Source organism: Muscardinus avellanarius, assembly GCF_963383645.1.
Source record: "Muscardinus avellanarius genome assembly, chromosome: 11".
Taxonomy (NCBI): Eukaryota; Metazoa; Chordata; class Mammalia; order Rodentia; family Gliridae; genus Muscardinus; species Muscardinus avellanarius.
In genome coordinates, this window is record NC_137797.1 from 32773298 (window position 1) to 32786858 (window position 13561).

The 13561-nt window shown below is 37.3% G+C and overlaps 1 protein-coding gene across 15 annotated transcripts in view; it reads left to right on the top strand.

Moving 5' to 3' along the window:
- Positions 1–3830, top strand: part of ATP2B1 (ATPase plasma membrane Ca2+ transporting 1) — a gene marked incomplete at both ends in the record, with an annotated part of 64657 nt that extends 60827 nt beyond the window's left edge. For 12 of the 15 annotated variants that reach the window (XM_080706145.1, XM_080706152.1, XM_080706153.1 and 9 more), the window contains one exon: positions 3519–3830. In XM_080706145.1, the coding sequence (XP_080562271.1) occupies positions 3519–3830 (312 nt within the window). The remainder of the gene's footprint in view (positions 1–3518) is intronic. The other 3 variants (XM_080706157.1, XM_080706148.1, XM_080706151.1) reach the window with 1 other exon arrangement.
- Between the last annotated feature and the right edge of the window lie 9731 nt (positions 3831–13561).

A 13561-nucleotide genomic window follows, 5' to 3' on the forward strand; every position in this document is an offset into this window, starting at 1 on the left:
GAGTGACTGTCACCTTTATTTTTGAGTTGCAGTAAGGCACATATCATGGCAAGAATGTGTGGCCCTGTGAAACTAGGGACATCATGAATCAGGAAACAAAAATGGAGGGGGCTGAATCCCACAATCCTATTTGAGGACTCACCCCAGTTTCCCATTGACCTTCTACAAGGCCTACCCCTTAGAAATTCAATACCTCTCAGGTCTAGCTGGGGCACCAAATCTTTAACACATGGGCCTTTGGGCTTTAAGACACTCAAGATCTGAACTCAGTACTCAGTCCTTGTGTCTTACATCAGAATTGCATTCTTATTTATATTCTTCATAAATAGAAAGTAAAACAGACATGGCACAGTGATTCTTGGTTAATATGGATCATGTTATGTGCATCTCATCCAAGAGCAGCTCTTTGACATGTGTCTTGTTTTGGCACATAGCTCAGCTTTCTTTGACTGCACTGGCAACTAACCATAGCCATGCGGCTTAAGTAGAGGAGTCAAAGAAAGAAACATGAACTTTCATGTTACTAAATGTTTTATTCTGGTGAAGTTAGCAGTAAAATAAATGTCTGTGTGTTCTTATATGGATTTCCAAGGAAGGTGGAGTTGGAAATCCAAAGATCTGGGTTCTAAGACTAATAACGAGTGACTCGACATGCACACCCACACCCACTCCTGGTTGCTCAATGTTACCATTTATAAATTATTTAGAATAAAATATCTCTAATATCCTCCTAGTGAAATCCCTCAGATAGAGAAAAAAATTATACTGTTTTGGTTAAAAGAACATCAGTGATTTCACCTGCCACAGATAGTGTAGCTGTGTATAACATACAGCCGCTGCCTTCAACTGTTCAGACTTTACAGTCTGCCCCTCTTAGAGCTTTGCTATTTCACAGGTGTCTTTCTTAAGCCCATACTGTTCTTCTGAGCCCTAGATATTTTCCAGATTAAACATTCAAAAATGAGTTTATTTCTCCCTTAATTGTAACTTCACCATTCCTTTTATACCCAGTCTGGCAAAGGATTAAAAATTTAAAAAGCAGAAAACATTACTGTTCTGTCACCATTCAGACCAGTACCAGCAACCTAGTCAAATTTGCAGCAACTTCACAATAATTTTGAATAGCTCTCATCACCTGTCAGGTCCTCAGATTTCTGTTTTCCTTTGTGCCTGCTGGCTCCTGACACCAACAGTTTTTTTTTTTTTCTTTTTAGAAGTTAACTCTTTGCTTTTCAAACTTTACAGTTTATTATTAGTGTAGTCTGAATATTTGTTAATGTTTGTATGTATAAAATATGAATTTTTAAGAATTCACAGTAAAACATTTTTTATTTTATATTTTTATTGGTGCATTATAGTCTCACAATGTAGCTCAGTGAACGTGACATACATTAGCAAGCATTGTTTGCATTGCATATGTTAAGCACATTAGATCTACTAATGGAGAAAGGGTATGAGAGCACTAAATTAAAAATGCACTTACTGCTGAGCGTGGTGGCGCACGCTTGTAATCCCCGCGCTTGGGAGGTGGAGACAGGAGGATCACAGAGTTTCGTAGCCAGCCTTGCTGGCTTAGGAGATCCTGTTTCCAAATAAATAGGTCTGGGAGTGTAGCCTGGAGGTAGAAGGGTTTCCAGGAACCCCAGTACCAACAAAACAAAACAAAAAAACTGTAAACCCGTGAGTAGGATAGAATTAGAGCATCAAATAAAATAGCAAATAGTATTGATCAAGCTGAGTGTGGTGTGCATGACTAAAATCTCAGTACTTGGGAGGCTAAGACAGGAGGTTTGAAGCTTTGAAACTCCCTCAGCAACTTAGGCTTGCAGCAACTTATCAATGACCCTATTTCTGTATTAAATAAATAAATAGAGCTGGAGGTGTAGCTAGAGGTAGAATGCCCCAGAGTTTGATCCGCAGGAGGGAGGAAGGGAGTACAGAACAGACACTTGCTGCTCCACATGTATATGTGGCCCAGCAGCTCAGCACCACCTGGGAGGTTGTGTTAGAACTGCATGATCTTAGACCCTTGCTGAATTAGAGTCTGCATCTTAAAACCTCCAGCCAGTTCAGATGCACATCAAAGTTTGAGAAGCTCTGGTATTAGTACTTGTGTGCTAACGCTGTCCTTACACTAATTTAATCTTCTGTAATAATCCCACTAGGTTTAGGTGCCGTGATCATTTCCCACTTTGTAGTAGAGAAAACCTGTTTGAGCATAGCTCCTCAGCTGCTAAGTGGCACAGCTGTAACCATTTTACCTCCATCTTTCTCACTCAATGCAGTGATCTCTATATAATACAGACTAAAGCTGCTTACAGGCAGAGCTTAATAAATCAGGAAAGAAAAGTACAGGAGAGATGAGGTAATGGAAATGATATCATGGCCCTACCCCACATTACATTTTTAAAATACATACCCAAATGTCCATTTTAAGAAATTTATTAATTCACTATCATCGTCTTTTGGGATCACTTTGGTGACTGTATCTCTTTTCAGAAGTGTCATAGTGTCAGTTACTTCCCTTAACATTATGAATAAAAATTGTCTTATTACTAAACAAGACTCATTAGAATTAAAACAAAAGAAAACACTGTATGTAAATTGATGTGTACAGTAAGCTCTCAACCATCTCTCTTTACTGTCAATGTTAATGAGACCTCTTATCAGTGTTGCAGTATACTTTTGAGTTTGAATGCCCATTTTCTTTCTACTTATATAGCAGACGTCTTAAGCAGGTTAATTTGGGGGCTTTATATTTGAGGTGAAAATACTTGGAAACTTTTAAGACTTTGTATATTCTTCTTGGGAAATTGTTCTCAGGAATTTTTAATTTTTTGAATCTTTTTTTCAGAGAACTACAATGATTAAGTTGTAATCTATTATAGAGAGAAAAACACTAATACTTTGTAGAAAAATGGCATATACTCAAATATTTATAGCTGTTTAACGGCATCTTATAGATATTTATTTGGGTTTTGTCTTTTTTTTTTTTTGGTTAAGGAAGTAGTGGGGTAAATGTGAATTCATTGTGGCATTCAGCTTATATTTGCTTGGCTTTTTCATAGTCGGTGACACCCTAATTCCTAGCATGATAAATAGTAACCCTTTGTGCTTGGTTTGTTTAACTTATTTGAATTGTTTTCAAAAATATGTTATTTTTAATTTTAAAAATCAGCTAAGCTTGTGTATGGTTAAGTTTTTGTTTTTTTTGTTTTTTTGTTTTCTTAGGAATACAAACCTATAAAATGGCTATTAAATTTTTAGCCAGTGACAATGAGATTGTCTTAATATTACTTTGAATCTGTATCTCTTAATTCTTAGAGTATGTGGTTTTGTTGTTCTGTAGTGTCCTACTAAAATATTCATTTTTTTACAGTGTATTGCAAGTTCCACTGCATTACATGCAAATATGATTCACTCATACCTAGCTGTTTGTGGATTCAAACTCATAAATGAACCATTTTTCAGTTAAATCAAGTGTACTGACATCTTTCTGTGTTTTCTGATACTTACAGATTCGAGTGGTGAATGCATTTCGTAGTTCTTTGTATGAAGGGTTAGAAAAACCAGAATCAAGAAGTTCGATTCACAACTTTATGACACATCCTGAGTTTAGGATAGAAGATTCAGAGCCTCACATCCCCCTTATTGATGACACTGATGCTGAAGATGATGCTCCTACAAAACGTAACTCCAGTCCTCCACCCTCTCCCAACAAAAATAACAATGCTGTTGACAGCGGAATTTACCTTACACTAGAAATGAACAAGTCTGCTACCTCTTCATCCCCAGGAAGCCCACTACATAGTTTGGAAACATCACTCTGATTGTAAGCTGAATGTTAACACACTAGCTGCATTGTAAAGAAACAAATTGAAACTGGGTCTTTTCACATATTGTGACGGACAAGATAGTATTCTTGTCCTTGGACTTCAACAGAAGACACACTTGTACGAATGTAGATTTATTTTTTTAAACAAAAAAGCAAAGCTTTCTGCCAGACTGAGGGTGCTTTTTGGGGGGTGGGAGAAATGAACTGACAGATAAACAGTAACTCAGCATAAGTGACCCGTGGATCATCAGTAGTACCCAAGAGTGGTCCTGAACAGTGTATTAGCAGAGCTTTAGTTTATCTCAGTCCTTGATGGGAGAGAGGGAGGAGTAAAACTGGGCGAGACAAAGAGCCCTGGATCATTGAATTGATACTTTAATTTCTGCTGTTGGCTGTTAATAATTTGGATTATTTATGTTTATAAATGATACAGATCTGTTTACAAGGTTTGTAGATACTTTTTTTGTTCCTGTTCATAGATGGGAAGCTTCCTTATAACTGATGCAGAGAAAAATTAGTCCTTCAAATACTGCTGTATTTTCAGGAAAAAAAGGGGTGTTTCTATTGAAACTGTACTAAATTTTTGCCTACAATTTACCTTGTTAAATATTGTAGATAAATTGCTAATACTGATAGCCAAATAGATAACACTAATGCTTTGTTTAAAAAAACAAAAACAAAAAAAAAAACCAAACCAAAAAAAAAAAAAAAACATGAGCAGTGGTGTTCTAATGAAGTTATGGCATCTGTCCTAATTAGTTTCTTAAATACATTTACTACTTAATGGTTTTGAAACAACTGTTTAATTTTTAAAAATTTTGAAAACTTGCTAATAACCTTTTGTTCAGAATTTAGTAGATTGTTTAACGCAGGACATCAACTACATATTGAAAGATGCTTGAAATGCTTTTGTTATTTCAGGCAAATCAAATTAAATCAAAGTATCAAACTACAAGAGAACCTTAGTCCTTTTTGTTTTTGTCTAAATATGTTAGTCCAGTGATGTCTTGGTGAACTGTGAGTGAACTGTATTGATTTTTCTAATCCTTCGAGACCTTCATACAGCATGAGGGCTGTTGGCATTTTGGAAAAGGTTAATAAGTAGAAGCATACATGTTTTCCTTTTGGTTTTGAAACTTGTTTGTAAACATAAATAAATATGCCCTTTTATTAAATAAATACACGGCAATGTTTTTTTAAAAGACATTTCAGCAGCTTCTTTTCTCAGTTCTGCATATTTGGTGCATCAATCTGTTCTCTTTAACCACAATTGGAATAAATTTCAAGATGGTAACAGCCCCATGAAATACTGCTTTAATTCTCTGGTGGTAATCTCATAGAATCAGATTAAGAGAATTATCAAAATTTTGCCATTTAACATATTCTTCATAGAATTTACATGGGCTTGAAATAGTCTCGCAGTTTTAAAATTAATGACCACCATTGTTTTTGATATATTTATTTTGATTCTTAAGTGGCCAAATAACCAATCAGATGAAATAAGATTATATGAAAAAGTGGAAAAGCTTCTAAAAAGATATATTTAGATCTAATAATTGACCATATGCCGGAATGCCCATCTGCAAGCCAATTGGATTCTTTTGCTCTCTGTTTCTTCCCTGTCTGCCTTCTTCTCTTGTTTGCCTCTTGTCTTTACCTTTTAGAAACTGGCATTATTTTAGGGCCCAAATTTCACCAGAAATACAATCCTCAGGCTGACATAAAGTTTACGAGGACTACTACATCTGAGAGTGCTGACCCAGCAAAGAAACCTTAGCTGATGGTGCTTGATATTTTTGGTGGGTGGGGGAAATGGTTTTCTCTCCATCAGTTCTTTGCAGTAATCCTCTGCAAGTCTTAGAAACACATTGGCTCTGTCAGCATTTGTCATTGTACATTTATTCATCAGGTATTTATAGTGACTCATACTGTAAAAAGAGGTAGCATGATATGCTGGGAAGCATCTTTAGACAAGGAGTCAAGATCTGACTTCTAGTCTTGGTTTTGCCATTAATGTGCTGCATGATCTTGGGGAAATTGTTTACCCTAAATGAGGTTGGTGGACTAGACTCTACCTTGAAGAACCCTTTCAACTCTAAAAATTGACCCTATCAACTGGAGAAGCCTACGTGCAAGGCATAGGGAATAGAGAAAAGGGAATTGTTTTCAGTCTTCTTCTTTATTTTGGTTATGCTTAAATATGAATGTAATTACCAAAAGATTTAGAAGTGCATGTGCTTTGGAGGATTTGTATTGAGCTTTTACAGTATTCATTTTTCAACTCAAGGCAATGGCTTTTTACACCAACTCTAATCCATAAATGGGTCTTATGATATCCATGAAGTAGTAGCAAGACATGCTTAGTGTGTATTTCTCTCTTTGAGACACTGTAATTTCTACCAGAAATTTCCAGAGCATTATGTAAGTAGAAAAAAATGCAAGCAAGCTGTTAAAGATCTTGGATCCCATTATATAGTATGTATAGCTGAAATCAGCATCTGTAATTCAATCATTTTTCTCTTTTATCCTCTTAACCAAAAAAATTGTTTAATTTTGCATCCCAAATGTTTTTAATCTTTGTATATTTTTTAAAAATCCTTTTCTCCTCATCATTGCCTTTTTTGTGGTTGTAAATAGACTTACTTGCACTTTGAAGATGAGTTTCTCCTTGTCATCTTACAAATATGTGATATGGTAATTTTCATAACAGATGTCAGTTTTGAACCAAGAAATGGTGATTTGTTTATAAGAAAAAAACTGGCTTCATTTCTGTGAAATTGCTCTTTGAAAATTTCTTTTTACACGTGTAAGCCAACTGAGATACTACCGTGATGGTGTTGATTTCTTTCAATGATGCTTACCATCTATTTTAGCCACTGAGCCTTTTATTATTTGTCTATTTGTAAAGTTTATTTGTCTTAACTCATTTAATAAATATACTGTTTATCTGTTTCTGAATGGGGACTGGACTTTTTGAATATTGAAATTGATTTGAACATCATATTTTGGAATTACTTTTTCTACTTGAGATTTTTTAAATCGAATTGATGAAAATTCTATAATGTACTTGAAATGTTATGGTTGTGTTACAGTGAATCAGTGTTCTATTATGCATGATCTTGCCTCTAGATGAAAGTGGATACATTCTCCTCACTATTCCTACCCACAGCTTCCACCCTTCCAGCACAATAGATCCTTCCTGCAGTCCATGGGAATGTAATATTTTGGTTGTAGGAAAGATTTCACGTTAACTATAAGAATTTATTTTTCATTAAATAAAACAAACTTGTTAATAGCAATGATCTAAACTCTATGGTGAAAAAGTAATAAAATTGCCCTTAATTGCTTTTTATAATAAATTATTAACTAACAACTTTGTTGAAATGCTGAGTAAACTTGGAATGTTTATGCATACCATATTTTCAATAATATAAATTATTGAGTATATTTAAATACCATATTTATGACATGAAAGGCATTTTCCATTTTGTCAAGTTGGGTTTTATATATGTGTTATGTATTAGAACTGAGTTTTAAATTACATTCTCTTTGTAAAATTAACTGAATAAGAAAGGGGCGTTTCTCTAAGCCTTTGCTCGTTGACATTTTTCCTTCCCCTTCGCTTGGAGAACTCATTCATGTCTTACTGTAGCTGTTTTCCTTCTGTAACCTTTGCCACTCTAAGTCTTCTGCATCCAAACCCCAAATTAACCTTTATCTCTTTAAATTATTTTTAAATCATTTGTAGACTAAAAATAATACTTTCATTAACATAATTATACCACCTTACTAAAATGACCTTTTAGAAAACTCTTTTTATACCATAAAGAATTCTTGTTTCATGAGGTAAGGGAAGTCAGTGATTGTATTCTTATACTGTGCTCATTATTATATGTCAAAAAGGAAATTGTCTTTATCCAAGCAATTTTCTTTTCAACAGATTGTTAATTTTCCCCTTTTAAACTCTCAGTTGGACATTTTACTTTTATGCTTTTTGTCATAAGAATTTTTCTTTGACATTTTCCCTGTTTATTTAAATACATTTCTGCTTATATATGAATATACTAAATGTAGGCATGATTAATCTGTATTCTCTGAGTGTTCATTATTGAGCAGTATAATTTTAATGGTTTCAAAATAAGGATTTAAACATGTATATATATATTATAAAGCACTGGTCTCTGGTACAGTTTTCTTAAGCAGAATTCTCCTTTGAAAACTAGTTTCCAAATCAGCAACACACTTAGGTTCAGGTTCAACGAAGTATTAAGATTCTCTTAATTTAAATCAAGGTTTCAAGAACTACTTTTTTCCAAAATCGCCTTGTAGATCATTTGCTATTAAAAGGGTGTCACAATATACATCAGTATTTATGGAGTACTTGCTTTATATGTATGTGTGTGTGTGTGTGTGTGTGTGTGTGTGTGTGTGTGTGTGTGTGTGTGTAATAAGCACGCACTCTAAGCACTTTACATGGATTATGAAAATTATAACCCCAAGAACTACTGTCATTTGCCTATGGAGAAACAGTCTGTTGAGTTAATCAAGTTACTTACTCTGGGTCACATGGCTAGGTAGTGGAACTGGGATTCATACCTGACGCTCTCCTGGTCTTTTCACACCTGACGCTCTCCTGGTCTTTTCTAGAATGCAAACCATCTTGTTAAGCAGTCAGGGCCCAGTTCCCCAGCATCTATCTTTAGTGTTCCCTGTGGAGGTCTTTTCTGATAGCAGATGCTTCCGAGATGATCTTGAGAATTTTCATACCTTTCCTGGAGGATGACTCAAAAGACTGAGGCACAAAGAATCACTAAGATGTGCATTTCCAAGCTTTCCTGGCAGACTTTCCCTAGCTGAAGAGTCCAAGATAAACTCAGTAGAATAGTGTTTCAATATGCTTGTAATCCTAGCACTTGGGAGGGTAAGGCAGGAGGAATTGGGTTTGTGGCCAACCTTGGCTACTTAGTGAAGCCCTCCGCAACTTGGTGAGACCATTTGGGCTGGGAGTGTGTACCTTGGAGGTAGAATGCCCCTGGGTTCAATTCCCAGGTCCACAAAAAATAAAATAAAAAAAAGTAGACTTTGATTAGAGAATTTCATGGTTTGTACTTTTAAGATAGATCATTATTTTCTTTTTTCTTTTTTTCTTTTTTTTTTTTTTTCTTTTTGGTGGTACTGGGGTTCCTGGAAACCTTTCTACCTCTGGGCTACACTCCCAGACCTAGTTTATGTATTTTTAAATTTGGAAACAAGGTCTCTTAAGCCAGCAAGGCTGGCTTTGAACCAACGCAATCCTCCTGTCTCCGCCTCCCAAGCGCGGGATTACAAGCATGCGCCACCACACCTGGCTTTATTTTCTTAATTTGGAATTAAAATAAATTTATCACATTAATGAGGCAATCTGCATTTTTTTTCGTTTCTGAAATTTAGATGTTTCCTTGGCAAGAAACACCTAAAGAATATAGCATTCTACTTTCAGTTTACTTTTTTAAATGAAGAAAGGACTTATTTTTTATAGAAGTATTTTCTTGATAAGCATTCTCAGTGCTTTAATAATTACCCCAAGGGAGTGACTCTTGCACATTGGATTTTAAGTGACCTGTTTTTAAAATAAAATTACAGCCATTTTTCATAACTGTCTAAATATTTTATATTAATGTGGTTTATAATTTGTGAACAGTCCCTTCTAGTTTATAAAAATGAGATGCTTGCTGATTTTTATTATCAGTAAGTACCTTAGTGAAGATAAAGTTTTCTAACTTTTTTCTTATAGGGCTGCTTTTGAAATCATAAGTATCTAGTCTATGGTATATCTTATAATGACAGCCTGGGAATGAAGGGAAAAAAATTAATAACACGTGCTCAGGGAGACCCATAGTATCTGAAATTACCCATGATATCTAAAGTAAATTTAAATTAGGATCCTTTTAATTTATCTAGAGTTCTAAATTTTTAATCATAAGCCTGTTCCCCAGGAAGAGTAGTAAATCAATAGTGTCTCTTTAATCTTTCACTTCCTGCTATAGCTAGTATGTCTGAGTCTCTGAAGTGTGGTAGGATAACAAGGTGGATAACTGTAACCCACACCAGGTCTAGAGGCTGGGACCCTCTCAGAAATTGTAAATAGTACTGTCTGTGTCCTCGTTTTCCCACCCCCAGAATGATCTGCTAACTGCCTTCATATTTTTGTCCATATCTCCCTCTGTTACAAGACATTCACACTATTCCAAACTCCCAGGAGATGAAAGTAAAGTCCCCTTCTGTGGAAGTTTATTCTGTTGGATGGCAGAGACGGGTCTAAAGTGATGGTGATGGTGATGGTCATAGTGTGGTCAGGGAATCCCTCACAGAGAAAGCAGCATTTGAGCAGAGACCTGAAGGAAGTGAAGAGCCAGTTGGTTGGCTGCTGGAAGAGCCTTCCAGACAGCTTCATTAGATGGCACTTGCCAGGTATGAGGACCACAGAGGACTAGCAGCCACTGTGGCCGGAGTGGAGATTAGTACTTGGTAGGCTTAGACAGTTCTTGGGAGACTGCTGCTCTTACAGTTAAAAGCTTTAGAAGGATTTTGGTCCTAAGTGCCGAGACCAGAAGCCAGTGGAGGTTTTTGAGCCAAGGATAGAAAAGACTATTGGCTGCTTTGTGGATGGATAGAAAGTTAGGATGCAGTTTCTTCACTGGACACCTGTCCTTCTTCAACTTCTGCAACTTTGTAGCCCCTTTCTAAAGAATCATGTGAACCTCTTATTTGTATTAACTTTAGGCCTGTCTTGTTCATCCCATTAGCCTGTGGCTGACGTCATTTTTAGTTATTTCACATTTCCCTCTGTTATTCAATAATATGGTTGCAAAGAGAAGATGGCCAAGTCTCAGCTGTTCAGTCTTCAAGTTGTCTCCTCCAAACTACCATTTACTTGCTTTGTTGAAGCTTTTTACACCTGCCAGTCTTGTTCTTTATCCTAGGCATGACTGCCAGTCTCTTGACTGTTTCAGCCCACTAACCTTTCGGCAGGTCCATCCTCACCAAGACACTTGGTGCTGGCTCCCCCGTCCTGCTCTGTCATTGGCCTCAATGGTTTTGCCCCGTTGGTATCACGCTGTGTTAGATAAGCTTGAGCCACCTTCAACTTCATCCCTGTTTTCATCTGTAGACTATGTTCACAGTCTTCCTGGTGATCAAAACTCATTTCCTGATTTTCCTCAGTGATGCTCAAGCTAAATTTTTATTTGTATTTCATTCTTTTTCAGGACCATTTCTTATCAACGTTTGCTCCAAACCTTTATTATCTCCCTCAGAGCCAGAATATAAGGCCTGGCTTCACTGACTCAAATGTACCTTTTCCATTTTATGTGAACCAAACATATTTGGACAGACATCTACTTCTCCTGATCATCATCTTACTGGGTTTAGGGTCAAAGAACAGGATTTTATATCTCTCTGTATTAAACTATTCAGTCCATACATACCACTTGGACACCTGATTTTTGTCATCTGTCTTATTCTCATTTGTCCCCGCATCCTTCTGCCCACAACTTTTCACAGTAAAACTGAAAGATATGAGCAAGACAGATCTGTAAATAACCCTTTGTCTCATGTTTCAGAATCACTACCAGACTCATATTTAATCCAAATCATTCAGTCAATTAAGGATCACCTAATTAAATGTTCCATCAACCTATATATAAATAGCCTCAAATCCAAAAGTGGAGGAAGCCTTATTGTAATGCTGTCAGCTGCATTTCCTGTTTTGCTACAAGTATTCCTTCCTTGCTTTCAAGTACTCTCTTTTCTCAGTGTCTATTCTCAGCTCCTACCCTGGTTGTTTACCTCAGGCCCAGATACTTGGTTTCTTAACTATTCTTTTCAACCCTACACTCTTATCTCCCCATCACCAATTCATCCAACACTCAAAATCTTCCTAAAGCACTGCTTTTACCATATCTCCTCCTCAAGTAAGTAGCCACAAAAAGTTTTGAATACAGCTGTATTTGTTCTTTCACAGCTGACCTCTTAATGGTTGTTGCCTGCTGCTCACCTACCACTGCCATAAGAACATTGTTGCTCGTGTGTTCTTCCCCTCCGAGCTGTGCATGGTCTTGACTCCTTTTATACTTTACATCTCTTCTCAGGGCACACACTACCCTCTCGTTCCTTAACAAAACTGTCAGAAATGAGCAAGCATAGCCAGGTATGGTGGTGCACACTTGGAATTCCAGTACTTGGGAGGCTGAGACAGGAGGATTGCACAGGTTCAAAGCCAGCCTCAGCAGCTTAGTCAGGCTCTAAGCAACTTAGCATGACCCTGTTTCCAAATAAATAGGTCTGGCGGTGTAGCTTAGAGGTAGAATGCCCCTGGGTTCCATCCTCAGTACCACACACACACAAAAAAAAAATTATGGTAAGTGTGTATTTTTCAAGTGAACGTCACCTTTCTGGGAGAGGGTGCCAAGTCTCAGTGTATCTGATTTAGGCAGAGGCAATATCCTATCAGAAGATCAATTACCTAGCAGTCAGCAGATCTGGTTCTGGCCCCACCTCTGCCGGGCACCAACTATTAATACCCTAACCCTCAGTTTCCTCAACAGAAATATGACTATCACAATTCCTACCCTGTTTAGGTGTCCAGGTGAACTTTGAACTGTGAAAGCCCTTTTCACGCTTAATACTGTTGACTCGGCAACTGAAACAATCCTGTGAAGAACTGTTTCCGATTCCCCCAAGAAATTTGGTTTAAGTTCCTAAGTCCCAACCAGCTCATAAACACCCAAGCATTATGAAGACATCCCAGGAGAGCCATCTCATTAGAAATATTAGCATTGGCCGGGTGTGGTGGCACACGCTTGTAATCTCCGTGCTTGGGAGGCGGAGACAGGAGGATCACACTAGTTCGGAGCCAGCCTCCCTGGCTTAAGAGACCTTGTTACCAAATAAAAAGTATAAAATAGGTGTGGGAGTGTAGCCCGGAGGTAGAGGGGCTTCCAGGAACCCCAGTACCACCAAAAAAAAAAAAAAAAAAAAAAATACCGTGTGTGTGTGTTACTAGGGATTGAACCTGGGGGCATTCTACCTGAGCTACACCTCTCCTTGGAAAGCTGAGACAGGAAGACTGCAGGTTTGAAGCCAACCTGAGCATTTACACTGTCAGCAGCTTAGCAAGACCCTGCTTTGAAATACATAAAATAGGGCTGGGGTTATAGCTTAGAGGTAGAATGCCCCTAGGTTCAATCCCAGGACAAGAAAGAGGGAGAGAAAGGGTCTTGCTCAGTTACAGAAGATCCCACTGGTCTGCTGAGACTGGCCTTGAACCTGCAATCCTTCTGTCAGCCTCCCAAGTACTGGGGTTACAGGTGTGCACCACCACTCCCAGCTTAAAATACGATTCTTACATAAGATCAACCCAGAAAGAAACTACAAATTTCTTTTCTGTTTCTAAGGGCAATTTCTAAGACAAATTAGCCAAAAAAAAATATTGGCTGTACCCCTCCATTCAGTTAGCCTCTAAAAGATCCCATAACATCCTGTACTGGGTCTCTGTTCCCAGGCTCCTGTGTTTCAGTCCCCAGTCGTAGGTCACTTGCTTATATATTTTACCTCAGTAAGTCATTACAAGTTGATCCCCCTTACAATAAAGTTAAGAAACTTGTCTATCACTACACAGCTAGTTACTATCGTCTGGGGATTTGAATCCAGAATTCTCAACAGCCAAATTTGTGACCATTTTACTAC